The 21,330-nt window shown below is 50.9% G+C and overlaps 1 protein-coding gene across 5 annotated transcripts; it reads right to left on the bottom strand.

The window, feature by feature from the left end:
- Positions 1–926: 926 nt before the first annotated feature.
- Positions 927–20,607, bottom strand: C5H6orf118 (chromosome 5 C6orf118 homolog). 5 transcript variants are annotated; one of them, XM_051855152.2, is made up of 12 exons: positions 20,410–20,607; positions 18,509–18,619; positions 16,313–17,257; positions 15,311–15,433; positions 14,549–14,608; positions 12,906–13,030; positions 8,805–8,863; positions 6,245–6,426; positions 3,773–3,826; positions 3,146–3,207; positions 2,554–2,650; positions 927–1,159 (listed from the first exon to the last, which is right to left on the bottom strand). In XM_051855152.2, the coding sequence occupies exons 3-12, from the start codon at positions 16,784–16,786 to the stop codon at positions 1,139–1,141; spliced, it is 1,257 nt and encodes a 418-aa protein (XP_051711112.1). In that variant the 5' UTR covers positions 16,787–17,257; positions 18,509–18,619; positions 20,410–20,607; the 3' UTR covers positions 927–1,138. The 5 variants fall into 5 exon arrangements, with proteins under 5 accessions (XP_051711112.1, XP_051711113.1, XP_051711111.1 ...); XM_051855153.2 differs by having other exon boundaries at positions 16,313–16,986; XM_051855151.2 differs by lacking the exon at positions 18,509–18,619.
- Positions 20,608–21,330: the final 723 nt, after the last annotated feature.

Here is a 21,330-nt window from a genome sequence, read left to right as displayed (position 1 = left end):
AAGCAAGCGTCTTCAGGGCCACGGTTCTGATTGACAGAGCCCTTTTTCTCACTCCTCTCCTTGCATGGAACACACTCTTCTTGGGAAGCGAGGTGGCATCCAACCCTGCCCCCTGCTCACAATCCAGGATCGCGTCGGCACACTTACAAACGAGGTTTGGGGCAGGAAGGGGAAATAGGTCGCACTCACGGCATTCCTTCATTCACGGCATTTCCCGTCCTGTGGAGAAGACACAGCAGGCCCTAAGCTCTGCTTCTGCATTCTGGACAGAGCTCCTGGTCCATTGTCCTTGTCCCTCCTGGCCCTCGTTTCTGCTCCCTTGGGACACACACACACACACACACACACACACAGTGGCTTTGAGGATGCACACGGTTTTCTCAGCTTCCTCCTGCTCCTCTTCATGGAACGTCAAGAGACCAAGTGTTGTTTTAGGTTTTGAGCTTTCTAACCCAAGGTTCCTGATTTCCTGGTCAGCAAAACCCCCACAAAAACTCAATACTTCCTAACATTATTTGCTTCCAGTCAGTTCCATGTGATCTTCAGAATAGGCCTATGTAGGTCCAGAGGAATCAAACTTGCGCTTACTCTAGACTCTTAGACTGGCAAAGTAGGGAAAATAAGCCCAAGTCACAAGGCTGTCACGTGGACCAGAATCAGCGGAGACATGGGCAGGCAAAGCAGCCCCGAACAGCCGGCCAGTGTCATCTCATCCAGGGGCTACTAAGCACAGCATCACTAAAGTATATCAATGCATATGCAAAGTGTGCTGGCGAATAAGCAGATTGACCTGTGTGTCTGTGTACTGAATTGTTTGGTCTCATCAATCAAAAAATATTTTCCCCAGTGGCAAGTTATTAAGTGAAAGCAGAAAATATTCAAGAACTGTATTTCCGTGACTATGTATGCAAAAGTGAAACAAAGTGTGTGGACACATATTTATTGTAATACCTTGCACAGAACACACAAACCATATTAACTTATTGAGCAGTCAGGGCTGACAACGTGAGACGCATCTTCCACCCATGTACGCGTCAGCGAATACCCACACTATGTGTGTGGCAGCTGTGAGTCTCCATCACTTGCTTTTCCCATCGCTTGAGAGAGATTTTCTGTTTCTTCTAATTTTATGAATCCCTTAATGAATTCCCAAAGGCCCCTTAAAATACATAGCAAATGAAAACAATAGATTAGAAAAATACACTAAGCAAAAAAAAAAAGAAAGTTTCAAAATTAACATCTGTTCCAGGTCACATTTGCTCAAAAGCAGACAAGATGGGACTTTGAAATATACGTTTGCTTTAATGAACATTTTCAGTGGCGTTGTAGTCTCAAATGCATCACAGATTTGCTGAACAAGTAGGTGCCTTTCGCTGTGGCATCTTCAGACTAAGAGTAAGTGTGACCACAGGGGCCGATTATGGAGACGGGGGTGTGTAAAGGTCGAATTGGGCACTGTTTACATTCTGGCTGTGAAAGGAGCTTTTCAAACTTGTTAGGTGCAGCTCTGCTGTTTCTATCATTATTATTATTATTATTGTTATTATTATCTGGATATAAAGAACCACTAACCAGGATCCACCTGCATAGCTCTCTCAACACCTTCCTAATGCTTTTTTCCCCCGGCTTTCTCTAGCACACAGGCTAGTGAGTGGAATGTTCTGTTTTCCGGCCTCCCTCACAGCTAAGGGTGGCACTGGGACAGAGCGCTGGCCAGTGTGACGCAGGGTGATACTCCCTGAAAGGGTCTTCCTTCCCAAATAAGACAGACAGTCCTCAAGGGCAGAAGCTCTCGGCCACCCACCCCCGTGTCTCCCCTGGTGGAGTGTGGACCTGACCCCTGAGACAGCCATACTGAACTCAGAGGAGGACAGGAAAGCAGAAGAACCCTGGCTCCCGGATGCGATCACTGGGCCTAAGTGGTCACACCCAGTGGGTATTTCCGCATTCTAACCTTCTGTGTGCTCTGTGCCTCCCAAACAAACCAAATCCCGAGAGCGGAGCGGCAGCAGCAACTCCAGGAACAGTAATCCTGCAGAATAGGAACTGCGCAGCAGTCGATGCGAACCAACTACTCACTTTCTAAATTTAAAAATTCAGAGTAGTATATGTACAACGTTTAAACATTTATCGCCGGGGCCAGTGCTATGGAGCATCGGGTTAAAGCCCTGGCCCACAGCACTGGCATCCCATACGGGCGCCGGTTTGACTCCCGGCTGCTCCACTTCCAATCCAGCTCTCTGCTGTGGCCTGGGAGTGCAGTGGAGGATGGCCAAGTGCTTGGGCCCTGCACCCGCATGGGAGACCCGGAAGACGCTGTTGCAGCCATGTGGGGGAGTGAACTAGCAGATGGAAGACTTTTCTCTCGCTCTCTCTCTCTCTCTCTGGCTCTACCTCTCTCTATAACTCTGTCTATCAAATACATAAAAATAAATATTTTTAAAAAGTTTTATCATAATTAAAGTCATATTACTTAAGAAAGGAAAGCTGGGTTGGTGCTATGGCATAGCAAATTAAGCTGCTGCCTTCAGTACCGGAATCCCGTGTGGGCACCTGTTCAAGTCCCGGCTGCTCCACTTCTGATCCAGCCAGCTCTCTGCTGTGGCCTGGGAAAGCAGTGGAAGATGGCCCAAGTCCTTGGGCCCTGCACCTGCGTGGGAGACCCGGAGGGAGCTCCAGGCACTTGGCTTTGTATTGGCCAGCTCCACCCATTGCAGCCATCCAGGGAGTGAACCAGCAGATGGAAGAACTCTTCCTCCGCCCCCACCCCCGCCCTGTGTGTGTGTGTGTGTGTCTGCCTCTTTGCAATTCTGCCTTTCAAATAAATAAATGAATCTTTTAAAAAAAAAAAAAAAAGAAAGAAAGAAAAGAAATCTACCCACAGCCATGTATCTCCCCATTTTCTTGATTTCTGCTTGTGAGAATTCACCCATAACTCAACTTTTTCTAATGAATATCAGTAAATGATACGTGCAGACTGAGTTTTAAATCTTAGGATGGGCATTCTTGAGCACAATGAAAGGATATGAAAGGATGTAAATACTCCTGGGTGTGAACATCTCGAATAGTCTAATGCAGCTTTGACTCAGCCAGTCGGAGACTCGCAGGACACTGTTCTACCTCTTATCAAGACGCCAGTACTCACTGCTGATCCTCCTCACTGATCTTGTTCCTTCTCATGCTGTGCCTCACGTGGTTTTCAATAATCTGCCAAGAATTAAAAATCAACTCACCATGTGTAATTAATTCCTTGATAGTGATCATGTAATACAATGTCAATAATACTGAATGTAAATACAGTACCACTTCTAGCATCAGGTATAACATTAATTCATACTATATATAACAGAGAGATTATCATTAGCTGCTTCGACGTGTAATAGAAACAGAACCAAAACATGTTAACCAACAAATTATTAACGTGCAGTTAGGAGGGGCACTTTGAAAGTCGTCAGAGAACCCTGTTCATTATACTCCTTGTCACCCAATCAGCTCATTACATGGAGTGACAATGCATGGAAGGGTTAGAGAAATGGCCAGCAATGGGTAGCACACCCAGCAATTAAAACTGAATGTACAATTTCTTCATAAATGCATTAGCCTTAACTTCTCCAGCTTTAAACTAATGTCTGATAGCAGATATGCCTGGTATTACAGAAAATTATCATTTAAGAAAAGAATGCATATTTTCTTCCTTGATTTATGACACAGACAAGCAAGTCCTTGAAGATATGTTTAAATTGATAAATACTGATTCAACAAAAACACTTACTTTTATTTTCTTCTCTAAAATTTTATTTGATGTTTCCAACTTCAAAGCTTCATTCTATAGGAAAAGAGGTTTTAAAAGCAAGATACTTGAGTAAGAGTATATGTTAATCATATTCATCTATGGAACAAAAAGCATTGTATGAATATACAATGGCATAAAATTTAAGGACAGATGGATACATAAAGAATAAAATGAAGGCGAAATTATAAAGAAAGGGGCCTGACTCCCTGGATCAAATAATGGAAGAGGTAGATGCTGATGCTTCAAAACACCAGAAAATTTTAGCGAAATTACCAAGTAGAAGTATTTCTCACTTTCCAACCTAATAACAGAATTTGTTAAGATGGCTGGAAACAATATATAAATGCAAATACTCGCATGCATCCCTTCATTGCTTTTTTGATGTGTTACACTTGTGTTGGATTTTATTGATTGAATCAACCTTACATTGAATAAGCCTGTTGACATCATTTTTCCCAGCCATCATGACTGTTAGTATTTTTTAGCAGTAAATATTTTTGATAGAAGTGTATACATCTTGTTTTAAACATATTGCTGTTGCCTCTACAATAGACCGCAGTGTGGTGTAAACGTCACTTTTCTATGCTCTGGGAAGATAGAACCTTCATGTGACCCCTGCATTGCAATGTCCTCATTATTGTGGAAGTCTGGTACTGAACACACACTGTGTCTGATCTTTAATTCACTTTTATATATACCAGCAACAATTGATCGTTAACTGTAAAATAAGTCTTCAACTTCCACTCATCAGAGCAACAGATCCCATAAAGCCATAAAAATAAGCACATAAAAATGACTTAAGACTAAAACATAGGAATAAACTAAATGAGTATAAAATTATCCTGGATAGAAGTATTAATATTGGAGAATTGTCACTTACTCCCAAGTGAATTGACATAAATCCACATTAAATGTAAACAAAGTAATACTGGCCAAAGGGGCTCAAAGACTTGCTCTTCTAGATATGCAACATATTAGCAATAATTATAAGGCGGCAGGAAAGTGTATAACCCAGAGCTAGGCTGAGTTGCAATGCTAATTCTTCCACCTGCTGTGACCCCAGTCAAGTTATTTGCATCTTTGATCTTCATTTCTCATAGAGAGTTAATAATGGAAGAGACATCTTAAGTATTTTTAAGAATTAAATAAAACAGGATTTAAAAATATTCATAGGGGCCAGCATTGTGGTGAGGCAGGATAAGTCTCCACCATAGGAGCCAGCATCCCATTTGAGCTCCAGTTTGAATCCTAGCTACTTCATTCTTCCAAACCACCTCCCTGCGAATGTGGCTGGGAAAGCAGTGGAGGATGTCCCAAGTGCTTGGACCTCTGTCACCCACATGGGAGACCTGGATGGAGTTCCAGGATCCCCATTAAGGCTGAATGGGGAGTGAACCAGCAGGTGAAAGATCCTCTCTGTCTCTCCTTCTTTCTTTGTAACTAAGTAAATATTTAAAAATATATATTTATTGTCTCTCTCTCTCTCACTGTTTATAACTCTACCTGTGTGTTTGTATATATATATATATATATATATATACACTGTTTATAACTCTACCTGTATATATATATATATATATATATATATATATATTCACAACAGCATCTATGTACAGTCTCAATACAATTCATTATTTTTTAATTTTATTTTTCTGGTTAGAAATGGCCTATTTCAAATGCAAAACCATAGAATGATTACATAATAGTTAATACATGCAATTCTATTGAACATTCTAGTATTTGAATTAAAGAGCCAAATAGGGCCGGCACTGTGGTATAGGGGGTAAAGCTGCCACCTGCAGTGCCAGGATTCCGTATGGATGCCAGTTCGAGTCCCAGCTGCTCCTCTTCCTATCCAGCTCTCTGCAAAGGCCTGGGAAAGCAGTAGAAGGTGACCCAAGTCCTTGGGCCCCTGCAACCACGTGGGAGACCCAGAAGAAGCTCCTGGCTCCTGGCTTCAGATCAAATCAGCTTCATACGTTACGGCCAACTGGGGAGTGAACCAGCGGATGGAAGAACTCTCTCTCTCTCTACTTCACCTTCTCTCTGTGTGTAACTCTGACTTTCAAATAAATAAATAAATCTTTAAAAAAAGAGCAAATATAAATTATAGCTAAAGTAATGTAAGTTAGCACTGGAGAATCTTCTATTTCCTAGATTCAACCTTTCTAAACAGGTTTCAATTATGATTTAAAGTTCACATGATTTTGGCATTATACCATGCCCACAACAAATAAATTTATAAACTCATTAGTTTTCACTGCTTCAAAAACCAATTACAGCATTTATTCACAGGGCATCATCTAGTTAGGAAGGAAGGGAGGGAGGGAGGGAGGGAGAGAGGGAGGGAGGAAAGAGGGAGGGACGGAGGAGGGAGGGACGGAGGGAGGGAGGAAGTGGGGGAGGGAGGGAGGAGGCAGGGAGGGAGGGAGGGAGGGAGGAAGGGCATACCTCTATGCTCTTAATCCCATTTTCCGTGATATCTGAAATTCTTGTGTGAACCAAAGTTGTTTTAATTTGCTTTTCAAGAGCTTGAATTTCATCCCACTTGTTCAGTATCTCACACCTCTTCCTTTCTACCTTCTGGGTCAGCGTAAGCTGCTCCTCATCAATCGCATTTTCCTCGGAGGATTCTGGAAATAGTGTTCAAAGCAGAGTATTGCAGTGTTCAACGGCAGCTTTTATTATCAACAGCATCGTGTGTCATTAATAATAGTATGTATGTTATAGCCATAAAATAAAGCTGCAAGCAGGTCAATAAAAACCATCCGAGCCAAGAACGGGGCGCTTCCTCCTTTAATTCATCCATATAATTAGCAGCCGTGGTTATTTCCTGAACTTGCATTCTGGGAAGCAAAAGGCCCTGGCACAGACGCGCTGCTGCGTGAGCACCACGGATGCTGCTGGTAGGAAGGAGAGGAGAAGCAGGTGCCGGGGAAACGTTCGTCAGGGCTGTGATCTGCGCAGAGCTAGGAGCGGCCGGAGCAGGTTCGTGTCCTTAGAGATGCTGAGAAAACGATGATGGAGCCCAGTGCTCTGTTCACAAGTGGCATTTGACTGAGTTCTCAGGAACCATCTTCACGATTACAGGGAGATACATAATACTGGGTTGATCACATCATAAACTGTTTATCTGCATTTAAGGCAATTTACTATCCATTTCACACATAGGCGCTGATAAAATGCAATTAGTTTCCCACTAAGCGGTGTGAAGAGGAAGAAGGACCAGGAAGGGTCTGTGGGAGAAATGACCACGGTGTGTTTTCATGAAAGACGGCTTAGCCTTAGTCTGGCCATGACACCGGGCCTCAGAAGCACACAGGATAGAGTTGCAAAAAGAAACCCTCAAAGTATGTCAACTGCTAAGTTTGCCTTGCAACCCCCAAACCACTTGTCTTTGTGACTTGCCGCTGTTCTGAAGTCAGCAAAGAACAGATATTAGCCTTGCTGATACCACAGTGCAACTCCCTCTTCCCTGTCCAAGACCTGCCCAGCAACACCCGCCCCCATTCCCTCTCCCACGCCCTATTGGGTTCAGGATGCACCTCCCATGCTTCTCAACCAGTGAGGGACTGGGGGAAGGGCCTCCGCATGGTAGGGCAGAAAGGAGCCCAGTGTCCAAGGGAGCTGCCTGCTTCCACCTGCTGGTCACGGCTCCCTCTACCAGGTGTCACCAAACACCTCGCTCTCTGCATCTCTCATGCTCCTGGCTCCTGGGTCCACCCTTTGGAGGATAGGTGGTCTCAGGCAGGGTCACTTTCCACAGTCTGTGCTTTCCTTACACAGATGACCACGTGCAACCCTCACAGAGCACCTCACTGAAGGGTCGGCTTCAATAGCCTCACAAGTGGGCAGTGAGTTTGAGAAGCTCAGAGTCCCCGTGAGGAGGTGGCCACGCCCATGTGCAGTGACTGTGAGGGCCCTGGGGTCCTGGCAGCTGCCCCCAGCCCTAGCCAGCCCTGCTCTGCCAGTCACTGCAGGTGGGGCCGTGCAGGGCAGAGGCTGGGGACCTGCTGGCAGGGTGGACAGCATCCCAGATTCAGACACCACAGAGGTTCGCCGGCTTGTTCAAGCCAGAGAAATACAAAGGTTCTGAAGGCAAGAACACTCTGTCTCGGTTGCTGGTGCCCTGGAAATGACAGTGTTCCCAGCAACTGTGCCTGTACCCCCAGCCCAGATGGGTTTGCACAGCAGGGCCCACTGTTCCCTAGGAAGTCTGTTACATGTTCCAGACACTTTGTTTAGGATAAATAACTTCTGATCCCTCCACGGTTCCTTGTGGGATCTGATTCTCATACTGATATCATTTGGCCCACTTTCCTGGGTTCTGATCCAAATGTCCTGCTCCAGACGAGAGCATTCTCTACGTGAGAGAGATCTGAATCAATTCAGTGTCCTGCTGGAGCCTAAAGATCTTAGACGACAGTGAGACAGAGCACGTGTTGTATGCGGATGCAGGGACAGTAAACACCCGGATGTACCCGAAGCGATGGATCCTGGGACCTCTGAGGAGGTGGGTTATGTCCTGTGGTTCAAGCACAGGTCACAGGGTGAGGAACACTGGCCTGAATGCCCAGCACTGGGAGTGCTCAGGAGGGAGGATCTTTTCAGGACTGGGGAATTCTTGAAGAAGCATAGTGACACACCTTGGGTACAGAACCCAAATCTCAGCATGAAGTTCACGTGTGCTGTGTCCACGTTTGACGCACACCCCTGAAGGTCCTGCTACACAGCCCGCTGCACCAGGTCAGGCGTGGAAGCCCCTCTTGTGCCGTCATGTGATACACAGCACTCTGACTTTGGGCTTCCAGATTAGGGACGCACAACCCGTGTTACATGAAAACTGGGCTTCCTCCTAAAGTACTTGGTGCAGGGGAGATATTAATGGAAAAATGTAGCAGCATCCCTGAGACACTGCTGGAGGAGGCCACACGCAGAGAGGGGCAGGGGCCAGCGGTCTTCACAGAGGCCTCGGGGGCACCCAGGGGGCACACTTCCCACAAGCACTTGCCTGACTTCTTCCTAGCCGACCGCAGCAGCTCCTGCTCCACCGCTAACTCCTCTCTGAGCCTACAATAAACACCCACGGTGAGATATTACGCCCCGTTTGAACCTTTTCATCTTTTGTTTTAAGCCATTGATTAAGCTGAGAGTCAAAAACTGATCTCACTTTAAAAAAATTATTTGAAAGGCAGAGCTGCAGGGAGAGGAAAAAAGATATCTTCTATGCAGATGGCCGCAACGGCCAAGGCTGGGCCAGGCCAAAGCCAGGAGCCTGGAACCGGATCCAGGTCTCCCATGTGGGAGCAGGGACCCAAGCACTCGGGCCATCCTCCGCTGCTTTCTCGGGCACATTGGCAGGGAGCTGGATTGGAAGGGGGGCAGCCAGTGCCCTAGGCAGCGGCTTAACCCATTAGGCCACAACACCAGCCCCTGACCTCTTCGCTCTCTAACATATAAAGTAACTTGAAAATATTTGTAACTTGAGAGCCGGGTCAGTCAAGCTGAACAAACCTACCCATCAAGGCTGCATACATTGTTGTTTAAAAGAGTCGATTGATCTAAAATCGATTATTTCCAGTGTGTGTTTCTTGGTATGATTTTTGTGACCTGAATTTCCTGGAGGAAAGTAGGCAAATAAACTATCATTTAGATGCTGAGGTGAAAGGCAAACCCAGGGCCGATGCTGGGGTACACATGCATTTTCCCTGTGTGTTGTGGTTCCTCCCCACCAGTGGAATTTACAATTTACACTATGTTTGAACTAAAGATAAAATATCGAAATTTAAAAGGAAGAGGGGGGAAAAGCCCTCTAACCTCTTTGTAGCTTCATGTTTCAAACTCAATTGAATCAACTATCTTATTTCTATCAGATTTAAAGAGGAAAAAGTCTAGTAACTTTTACATACAAGGGTTCTTCAACATTTCATGGAAAATGAAATCCAAAGACAAATTCTTCCTGAAGCAGACACTTTAGAAATGCACACATCAAGGTTTCTTCATAATACAAATTTTCCTTGAAGTTTTAAAGCAGCCCTTGTAACCACACATCTCAACATTTTTGTAGCCAAATAAGCTTCTTGGAAGGTTCCATTTTCCATGGATATTCTTGAACAGCCTCATTTACCTAGGTGAGCACTGTGATTCAGGTAAAAATATCAGCCCACTCCTGTCACTTAATGCCACAAGTCTACACGGGCCTAATGGCTTGTGGTTTTCACACACGTCAGCTTATTTCGTCACACATTAAAAGACAAACACAGCAGCATCAGGGGCTCAGGGGAGTGCCTGGCCCTGCAGCTCAGACATCACTTGTTAGGTGCACACCCCACACTACTGTGCTTGGGCCAAGCCCTGCTTCTGGTCCAGACCCCAGCCTCCTGCCGATGCAGACGCTGGGAGCCAGTGCTCATGGCTCCCGTCGTCCGGCTCCTGCCACCCACGTGGGAGACCTGGCTTGAGTTTCTGGCTCCAACCTTTGTCCCCAGCCCACGGCAGGCAATGGGAAAAAAACCAGCAAATTGGAGCTCTCCTGATCTGTTGTTCTCTTTGTCTCCCTATCTTTCAAATGTTTATAATAATTTATTAAAAATATATTTGTTAAAAGATAAAACAAGATGGAAGATTAATAACAGACTTCTTAACATGTGTATTTGGGGTTAGTTTCCTGAAATGTTTCATTTTTTATAAACTTAAAATTTTTTTTTTTTTATTTTTTGACAGGCAGAGTGGACAGTGAGAGAGAGAGAGACAGAGAGAAAGGTCTTCCTTTTGCCGTTGGTTCACCCTCCAATGGCACACTGCACTGATCCGATGGCAGGAGCCAGGCGCTTCTCCTGGTCTCCCATGGGGTGCAGGGCCCAAGCACTTGGGCCATCCTCCACTGCACTCCCTGGCCATAGCAGAGAGCTGGCCTGGAAGAGGGGCAACCGGGACAGAATCCGCCGCCCTGACCGGGACTAGAACCCGGTGCGCCGGCGCCGCAAGGTGGAAGATTAGTCTAGTGAGCCGCGGCGCCGGCCTTATAAACTTAAATATTGCTTATTCTGTTGCTTATTTTTCTCCTTCAGAGACTTTAATTATGTGCAAATCAGATCTTCTTTGACTATCTTCCCATTTTTTTTTTTAACTTTTAGTTATTTATTCGAGAGGTAGAGTAGCAGACAGAGAAAGGGAGAGAGAGAGAGAGAGAGAGAGAGGTCTTCTGTCCACTGGTTCACTCCCCAAATGGCTGCCATGGCCAGAGCTGTGCAGATCCAAAGCCAGGATCCTTGAGCTTCTTCCAGGTCTCCCACATGGGTGCAGGGGCCCAAGGACCCGGGCCACCTTCTACTGCTTTCCCAGGCCACAGCAGAGAGCTGCATCGGAAGAGGAGCAACAGGAACACAAACCTGTGCCCATATGGGACGCTGACACTGCAGGCGGAGGCTTAGCCCACTGCGCCATAGCGCTGGCACTGCCTGTCTTCTGTTTAAACCATCTGTTCTTCTACTTCTTCCTCTCGTTTCCATCTCTGGGCCGTGTTCCCGACTGCCATGTCCTTTCACACAAGTCCCTGCCCGGGTGTTCTCCCGGGGGTGGGTCATCACTGTCTCCTGACTGGTGACGCGGCTCTGGCGTCCTCAGCCATCCTCCCCCCTAGTCCAGTCTGGTTGCAGTTCTTCCTTTGCTCTTGCCGATCTCTGTGCTCAGCTTTTAAATTCGGGCTCCAGATTGTGGGCCCTTGGAGAGCACTAGCTCACGGTTTGCCGTGCCCTTGCAGTCACTTCCTCTCCAGCTTATTATTATTATGCACATCGTTATTGTTAGATGCTTATTAGCGTTTGGGGGGGGGCAGGAATACTCCCCAGCGGAGTTGGTTGGACTCTAATCCCACGGAGACTTGGAGCAGTGGCCGAGGTTCCTGGGTCGGGAGGGCGTGGTCCCGTCAGTGCAGCGTGTGGTGCTCTGCATTGTTTTCCGGGAATTCTGCGGTTGCACTGATTCGGTTGATATTACTGGGAAGCTCGCTTGCTTGCAGGGAAAACAGGACAGTGTGGGCAGCCTGTGTAGGACCTTTCACCAAATTCCGGATCCCCCTCCTCGCTTCATTCTCCCTTCACGGAGCCGTGACGAGGATGCTGGCCTCTTCTCGGAGCCTCACCGGGTCAGCACCGCTTCCGTCTTCCATGCCCCCTGTGGGCACCCTCCTGCTCCAGTACTCAATCCGTCAGCCCACCGTGGTCCTCTCACCTAGGTGGGTTCCGCACTCTCTGGCAATGCTTTTAGAACAATTCCAGGCCTTCCACGAGCTCCTCTCTCCTCCCCAAATGCTCACACGGAGGTTTGCAACAGGAATGTGGAAAAACGGCTCACTGACACTTGGTATCTGCTGTTCATTCTTTTCTGATTTACTTTATTTTTTAAATGTATTTATTTATTTATTATTCATTTATTTATGTGAAAGGCAGAATTACAGAGAGAGAGAGAGAGAGAGAGATCTCCATTGCTGCTTCACTCCCCAAATGGCTACAAAGCCAGGTCTGGGCCAGGCCAAAACCAGGAGCCTGCAATTCCAGCTGGGTCTCCCATGCGGGTGGCAGGAGCCCAGGTATTTGGGCCATCTTCCACTGCTTTCCCAGAAGCATAAGTAGAACCCTGGATAGGAAGTGGAGCAACTAGGATCCAAACCAACCATGAATCATGGGATGCCAGCCTCATTGGCCATAGTTAACCCAGTGAGCCCCAGCCCCAGCCCCTTCATTTTCAATTTATTAGAAAATTGGGGAGAGAGAGAGAGAGAGAGAGACAGACTGAGAGCTTCCAGATCATGTATCTGCTGGTTCACCCCCCAAGTGCCCAGAGCAGCTGAGGCTGGACAGTGCCACATGCCACAGCCAGGAGCCAGAACTCCATCCAGGATTTCGACAGGGCTGGCAGGGACGCAGGTACATGAGCCATCACCTGCTGTCTCCTGGGTGCACACTGACAGGAAGCTAGAGTGAGAGGTAGAGCCAGGACCGGAACCCAGGCACCACAGTGCAGGCTACAGGGGTCCCAGGCAGCGTCTCAGTCACTGGGCCCAACACGGGCCCCAGTCTCGCAGCCGGATGTGGCCATCGGTGCCTCTCACCTGTCGTTCCGCTCCATGGCTGCTCTGATGGCCTTCCCCAGCCGCCTCAGCTCCTCCCTGGCGTGGTCCACGTCCGCTGTCTGCACAGGACTCCTCTCCAGTCCTCTGATTTCAGCCAGAAAAGTCTAGGCAGGGCCAGGCACACAGGAATATGTGAGAACCTGCCTTCCCGGTGACCGCTGTGTGCGCAAAGGCTCCAGGTTGAAAGGGGATTTTAGTTAAAGCAGGCGAACTGGGAGGACTCGGGGAGGAGGGACCGTGGGGGAGGGGAGGCTACCCCAGTGAGGTTCTGGTTAAATTTCTCTTTCGCTATTTCAGGAATGTTTCTTCCTAAGAAAGGGAGTTCCAGTGTCCGTTGGTGAGGAGAAAGGACCCGGGGACTGAAGTGCCCAGGTGCACCCCAACTATTTCCTTTAAGTGAGAAATGATCTTCATTCCCACACAAAACACGTGTAGAAACACGGACCAACAAAGGTGTCAGCTTCCTGGGGTGGTGGCTGCCGGTCCGGAGGGTTTCTTGACAGATTATTTTCTGCTGTGGGATTGAGCCGTGGGCCAGAGGTCGGCCCTCCACATCCCCAGGGTGCATGGGTCAAGCTACTGCAACTCAAAAATACTCAGAAAACCTGCCTCTACGTGGAACATGCACAGACATGCTTCCTGTCATTATTTCCTAAACAGGGAAGTATAATGTCAAATTATGTAGCATTTTTATGGGATTTGGCGTTTTAAGTAACTTAGGGATGATCAGAGATGGTTTTAAGTGTCTGGGAGGATGCACACAGGCGATTTGCAAACACTACAAAATCTATACGAGAGACGAGCATCGGCAGATTTCGGTTTCCAGCTTCCAACAATATCGAGAAAGTTCATGAAAAATGTGTTTTATTTAAAAAAAGTTACGGATTTCAGATTGCACTGCACAAAACTAAAGCTCTTTAATTCCAGGTTTTCATTAGCTTCTTTAGAACCCTCATACGTTCTTTTAGGCTCAACCTCAAGCATAAGGAACAGGGCAGATCCCCAGCTATAGCCTTTACATCTGGAAAAACAAACAAACGTCTGCACCAGCGAAGGCTCCAGACAGATGACGTTGGAGAGGGGCCGGGCAGCAGCGACCTCACTGCAGGGCTTGGGTTCTCGACACACACAAAGTAACTCGGACGCACAAGACCGGATTCTTAAACTACTGAGTGCACAGTAGGAAGCCGCCTTAGCTCCAGTGTGAGATTATTTCGGTTTCTGTAAGTGTAAGGGCATGCCTGTAGTGTCTGTTCCAATCACATGCCTGGCCCTGGAGGGAAGACCTGGGCAGGTGGCACCAGTTAAACACAGGGACGGCAGCCACCTTGATGCACGCGCCATGGGGCAGTGCTTCTGGTAATTGCTAACAGCACTGCTTCCATGCCAAGCTGTCCGTGTGTGTGGAGTGGCTCCATTGGTTTGGAAATGTACACAGTGCTGAGTCCCTTCTCACTAACATCCTAACAGTGGTCCACAGACCCTCTCTAGTGAAAACATCAGCATCTCACGTTGTGGAGGCGCAAATGGGGCTTCCTGGATTCAGAATCTTTCCACGGTTCAGGAAATGCGATGTGGAGCACACCTCGGCTCTACTGGAACACCCGGTCGTGGGTTGTTACCTTATGCTGTGCTGTGGGCTGGGAGTCCAGGAGTATTGCCATGTACAGCTCGTACTCCTCCTAGACACAAACAGAGTCCAATGCAGCCACGTTAGGAGGGACTGCCGCTTGTGCAAGTACAGAGAGGTTAGGGACAGCCACTTAGAACACTTCAGAAAAGGATCTAAGAGCTGCTACAATTCATCAAGCATTACACACACTCAGATGTGTGAAAGCTCACTGTCCTTGGAGCATGGCAGAGGATTACTGCCCGCCTCAGCTGTGATTTTAAAACGACCTTGACACACATACAGCAGGGGCATCCCTGTCGCACACATGGATGCTACATGGATTTGGGCCCCACTGACTGCAGGAGCTTCCCAGGGATGAGGGCGTCTCGGGAGAAAGGGCCATGGTGGCACCGCGGGTCAGCACGGCTTGTGGTTAGGGAAGCAGAAAAGCAGGCTCTGTAAAGCAAGCTGATCTCAACGCAGATCCCTAGGACGGTCCCCTTATCCCGCCATCACAGCAAACCTGCCACTCCATAGAGAGCCACATGGAAAGGGGAGGTGTAACTATAAAAGGACAAACGTCACATACACATCATCTGTAAAAGCCTACGTATTCAGCTTCTGGGGTGGGCCAGCTGGGCGTTCACTGCACGTGGCCCTTTGCCAGCTGGGGGGACTGTGGGCCCCTGTGAGTGACAACCCAACCCAGGAACAGGCAGGAGATCCCTGGCAGGCTTTCTGTTGCTCTACGGGAAATGCACATCTCCAGTACCTTCACTTCCTTCAGGAGGTCCCCGAATATCAGAGAACTGTTGCACACGTCTTCAAAGACTTCCCCGAAGACCTGCAGCCTGTTGAGCTGCAGGGGGTTGCAGGTGCACACCTTCTGGAGCTCCTGCGGGGAAACAGCAGCAGCCCACTGCAGGCCGCCTGCCTGGGCCTTCAGGGCAGAGGCTGTTGGGATGAGATCAGAACGGACCCGGGCCAGACGCAGAGGCGTGGTCTGCACAGGGCCGGTAAAACCCAGTGCCTTCCTCAGGTGCCCAGGAGTATGGCCATGTACAGTTCATACTCCTCCTAGACAGGTGCCCTGTCTTGTCACCTGAGGGGTTGTTCTGTGCCAGCTCCCGGCATCGCACACTCAGGTTCACCCTCTGCCTCCACAGCACCCCAAGGCCCTTTCACTTATCCTGCAGTTCCCAGAGTCCAAACCCTCAAGATCTGGTTATTTCACACCGGGCGCGTCACAAAGGCCTTGGGAGAGGGAGTGAAGTTCATTGTCACACAGACTTGAAATCCACGTGTCTCGCACCTTAGGGTGGAGACTGCTGTTTGCTCTTCTTCCTGCACATGGCCCCGGGGTGTGACACCTGTGGTCAGCACACGGCAGGCGCCCTCGCTCCCGGTCACGCTGTGCGTGCATCTCCCGGGGGGCACGTGAGTTTCCCAGGCAGACGCTGCCTGCCACACACCACCTGCTGATCCCGCCCTGCCACGGGGAGGCAGCCAGCGCCGCTCACACCTCTGCTGCCCCGCTCTGGCTGCCTCTTCGCTGGCATCCAGGGTAGCGAACTGCACACTTGCCTCCCACTTACCTGTGTCCTCTGTCCTGTCACCCCGTCACCGCCTGTGGATCAGGTCCCAGACTCTCAGCCAGGGGCAGCCGTGTTGCATTCTTGCTGGAAACGTGGTCACCATGCCTGCCCCTGAAAGCCCAGCTCCTGAACCCGGCCCCTGCAGGGGGAGCGCCAGCGACCACGCCAGGTGTCCCTACCTCTGCCAACTTCTTCTCGTGGCACAGGGCCGCCTTGTGCGTGCTGAACTCGTTCCTCGGGAGATCCTCCTTTACAAGCACCTCTCTCTGGAAGCTCAGGAACTTTCTGTACCTGTCTGCTTTCGTGATGCCCGCCAGATAGGAGCTCACGTACTGGTACCGGTCCTTGGCGGGCGGCCCCAGGACGCACCGACGGCTGGACTCGGCCGCCCGGTACCGCAGCACCTTCACGTCCAGCAGCTGCAGCTCCTCTCTCGGGTGCCCTGCGGCCTCCTCCTGCCCTCTTGGAGCCTTCGCTGGAGTGAGGCTCTCTTCTGAGGTGCAGACGGTCTGTGCTGGTGGGTTCAGATACCTGAACAGCTGCGCATCCTGGACGTCGGCGGGAACCAGAGCCGTGTGGAGGGTGAAATAGGCCCAGGCGTCCTTCATCTCCTGGGTCTGCCCTTCGGACAGCCACTGGGCTCCCGGTGCCATCTCCTGCCTGGGCCTGTTGGCGTTGGCCCAGTGCTGCAGGATGGTCTCGGGAGGCCTGTAGAGCTTGTTGGGGTTCAGGTGCCCAGACGTGTACTGGCAGATATCCTCCTTGTGCGCCCTCTGGATGCCATTCAGAAGCTTGGACAGGTTGCACAGGGTCCTGACCCCCGGCGTCTCACAGTGCTTCCACTTAAGGTCAACTGTTCAGGGAAGAGGGCCAGGCTGAGGAGCCCCACGGCCAGCTCCACAGCCAGCTGCTCTGTGAGTTTCCAGAGCCGGCCTGCCTCACACCCAACAGAGGGCGCAGCAGACCGGGAAAGGCAGGCACAGGGAACGGCCCGGCCGGGTCTGAGGTGTGGCTGCAATGAGGGGGGCAAAGGGTGCACGTGACAGAGGAGCCCGCACAGCCTAAGACCTGAGAAGCCAGGCGGGAGGGCGCAGTGAGTGCTCCTTACAGTATTAGCAAGAGTTCTGGACGAAAAGCCCAAAAAATATAACCATAATTGTTTCATTTTTAAAAACCAAATATTTCTAACTAATTTGAAAGGCAGAAAGAGAAAAAGAGGGGCTCAGGAAGAGACGGAAATCTTCCACTCCCTGATCGCTCCCCACATGTTTGCAATACCGGGAGCCTAGACTTCCATCTGGGTCTCCCACGTGGGAGACAGAGACCTCAGTACTTGAGCCTGTGCTTCCTTGGGTGCACACAGGCAGGGAACAGAAACAAGGAAAGGAGCCAGACCGGGAATCAGGTTCTCTGATACGGGATGCAGGCGACCCAGGCGGAGCGGTAGCCACCACACCACACCCATACGGTGACGCTTGAGGACCATTGTCTTAAGATCTGCCACGTGACACGCCAAGGAGTAAACGCCGGGCTTTTCCCCTTAATCCTAAAATGTCTTAGGAGGCCTTGAGCTAGCCCCCAGTCACCCGGGGTCACTACCCCTCCCTGTGCTGTCCCCACAGTGCGAATGCCATGGGAGTGTGGACAGGGCCTCGGCCAGTCAGGTGCCCGGGGAGGCCTAGGACGTAACACCTGGGAGAACCTCGGCTTCTGCATCAGCCCCTTGCTGCGAGGGCCCGGGGCCACCCCGTCATCACTCTCATCCTCACTGCCATCTTCTGCAAGGCAGGACAGGTGTCTCACAAACGGCACACGCACCCCCGAGGGCACCTCTGTTGGCACAGAAACACATGATGGAGGCCCTGCAGCTGCACCCAGCTGGGGCGAAGTCTCCAGGGGCCCTTGCTAAGCACGCCCGATGGGTCTCACTCGGCCCTGTTGCAATGTGCTGTTTCCAAGGGGAGGAGAGGGAACTTCTGTCGGGGACACTGTGTGCTGTGCGGCTGCAGCCTCTGAGCAGCTGGCTGGAGGCCTGTGCTCCCTGGAGCCCCTGGAGGAGCAAGCGAGCGGATGTCCATCTGCCCGGCTAGGCTGAGGCCTCCCTGGGGCCAACAGAGCCGTGAGCAGCTCTGGCTGCAGGGTGGAGGAGCCAGACCCCTATTCCCCCCAACCCCCAGCCTCCAGGGCTGCCTCGGCCTGCACACCCAGGCACGTCTTCAGGTCCATAGCTGTCACTGCTGTGAGTCCCCACACAAGCCCGTCTGTCCCCATTCTCATCCCCAGTTGTGAGAGGAAGGCTGGGGGACCTTGTTTACAGGGGTCAGGACCCCACCCCTGCCAAGAGCAGACGTGGTCTCTGAACGCAGCCCGCTTACCCTGACAGCTACATTTGCCCCAGACCCGCTGGGACCCAGGCCACGTCCAGGTCCACGTCCAGTTCAGTCTCTGGCCATAGCAGCCACCGTCACGTCACATGGTATCCAGGTCTATTGTCACCAAGTAGAGGAAAAGGGGCCCTGAGAGAATGAGGGGTTCTGATCCCTGCTCGTGGTCCCCAGAAACCCCCCAGCGGGAAGAATCCTAAAGTTGTGTTTATGAAATGCATGACGTTTGTATGAGGGAGAAAAAGAAGAAACGAAACCACCCCCGACCCACCGCCTCCTCACAGGAGCTCCTGGGCCCCCAGGTGGCCATCGGCCAGGGGGCCAGGTGGAGGCCTCTGCTCGGGGCTGCATTCCCAGGGGCTCCCGGGAAGTCACCCCAGGCCGGTTCCCGAGGCTGTCAGAATCCAGTCACCGTGGCTGCAGGACACACACTCACAACATACTCTCACACACACAATCTCTCATGTACACACTGTCTCTCTCACACACAGTCTCATGCACACACTGTCACACACACACCCTGACACTCTCACAGATCACTTTCTCACACACACACACACATACTCTCTCATGCACACACTCTCACACACCATGTCTCATGCACACACAGTCACACACATACCCTGACACACACTCTCACACATTTGCTTTCTCTCACACACACATACTCTCTCATGCACACACTCTCACACACCATGTCTCATGCACACACAGTCACACACATACCCTGACACACACTCTCACACATTTGCTTTCTCTCACACACACATACTCTCTCATGCACACACTCTCACACACCATGTCTCATGCACACACAGTCACACACATACCCTGACACACACTCTCACACATTTGCTTTCTCTCTCTCACACACTGACATGCTCTCTCATGCACACACTCTCACACACTATGTCTCATGCACACACAGTCACACACATACCCTGACACACACTCTCACACATTCGCTTTCTCTCACACACACACTCACACACTCTGTCACGCACACATTCTGCCATATACAAACATACACTATCAAACACACACTCACACACACACATACACACACTCACACATTAGCTTTCTCACACACTATCTCATGTACACACTGTCTCTCTCACACTCACACACACTTTCACACACACTCATACACTGTCTCTCACACATATACTCTGTCCCACACACACACTCACATAGTCTTATGCACACACTGTCTCTCACAATACTGTCTCTCACACACACTCACTTTCACGCATACACAGTCTCTCACACATACACTCACACAAGTCTCATGCACACACTGTCACACACACACACTCTGTCTTTCTCTCACACACACACACTCTCACACAGACCCCCCACACTCCCCCTGTACTCCCCCTGAGATTCCTCCCTTCCCCGCCCCGCAAGCGGAGCCTCCAGTACAACCCCCACCCCAGGACCCTGGGCCATCTTAGAAGGAAGGAGGCCTCCAGGACTAAGTTTGCGACCTGGGCCCTGGCCTCGGGACCCCCAGCCTGGCCGGTGCCCACTTACACCTGGGCCCTGGGTCCTCAGCCTAGCTGGCGCCCACTCACACTCGGACCCCAGGTCCCCAGCCTGGCCAGCGCAGACTTTTACACTCGGGCTCCTGACCAGCACCCACTTACACCCGAGCCCCGCGGCCACAGCCTGGCCTGCGCCCACTTACACTCGGGCTCTGGGCCTCCAGCCTGGCCGGCGCCCACTTAAACTCGGGCCCCGGGCCCCCAGCCTGGCCGGCGCCCACTTACACTCGGGCCCCGGGCCCCCAGCCTGGCCGGCACCCACTTACACTCGGGCCCCAGACCCCCAGCCTAGCCGGTGCCCACTTACACCCGAGCCCCGGGTCCCCAGCCTGGCCGGCGCCCACTTACACTCGGGCTCCGGGTCCTTGGCCATGGTCCCACTGCTGCCGGAGCGCTGGCCGCGGTCGCGTCGCCATGGAGACGTCAACAGCCGGCTCGGCCCGCGCTCTGCTGCCCACCGCAGACCCTCTCCTAGCGGGAGCGCCGGGCGGGCGTTTGCCGGCTTCTTTTACTCTGCAAGAAGAAACGATCTGTGATTTGGGGAGCGTCCAGATATCTTCATGCTCCCGAATTCCTCTCCAAGCTTCCAGAGAAGAACGGAACCGGCGTTGCGCGCGCGTCTTTGTAAGAGAAGCAGATTGCACAGTGCACAACGCACCCGACCCTCCCTGGGAGTTGCGCGCAGGGCAGGGCCCGCTGCTCAGTGGTCGTTCAGCCTCTTCAGTCTCACTATCCATGTGCCCCCAGGAGGTGCAGACTCGCCCAGGATCAGTCAGCAGGGAGCAGAACCCAAATGCACATTTTTTGCCTCTCCCAGGTATGCGGGAGGGGAAAAGCAAAATCCTCCCTCCTCTTTGAAAAGTGAGATTCTGGTTAAACTCCTGCATCCAGAAAGGACTGGAGCCGACCCTGCTCGCTCTCAGAGGTCCTGTGGAGACTGGAGACGCGTGGCTCTCAGATGAGCAAGGCCAGGATGCCTGGGCCGGGCTGTGAGGGTGGCAGCGGGTGGGGCTCAGCAGGATTGGGGGTGTAGAAGACTGTCGGCTTGTGTTTCCAGAAATGCCAGCCAGGTGCTTTAACGATGGGGGCCGTGAAGCTGTCCTGCCCCCAGCTCTGTAACTTCAGGTGCATTTGAGTTGAACCTGTGAGCAGGTGACCAAAGGCATCGACTGACCACTCTGTGACGGCCGTAGTACTGATGACCAGAGATGCTGGCGGGGACATGCCCGGGCTGCAGAGGGACGCGCCTCCTGCCATGGGCTTCTGTCG

Source organism: Oryctolagus cuniculus, chromosome 5 (genome assembly GCF_964237555.1).
Source record: "Oryctolagus cuniculus chromosome 5, mOryCun1.1, whole genome shotgun sequence".
Classification (NCBI taxonomy): domain Eukaryota; kingdom Metazoa; phylum Chordata; class Mammalia; order Lagomorpha; family Leporidae; genus Oryctolagus; species Oryctolagus cuniculus.
The sequence above is the reverse complement of the archived record's forward strand: the minus strand, read 5'-3'. Positions and strand labels throughout refer to the sequence as shown.

What these genes read in the sequence shown, in the direction of transcription:
- C5H6orf118 (XM_051855148.2), bottom strand. Translation starts at nt 20,434, where the DNA reads ATGGCCAAGGACCCGGAGCCCGAGT. An exon ending in AGCCCACAGCACAGCATAAG is followed by an intron (nt 13,031 to 14,548) that starts GTAACAACCCAC and finishes GGCCCTGCCTAG; the next exon opens with ACTTTTCTGGCTGAAATCAG. An exon ending in GCCATGGAGCGGAACGACAG is followed by an intron (nt 8,864 to 12,905) that starts GTGAGAGGCACC and finishes TGTTTATTGTAG; the next exon opens with GCTCAGAGAGGAGTTAGCGG.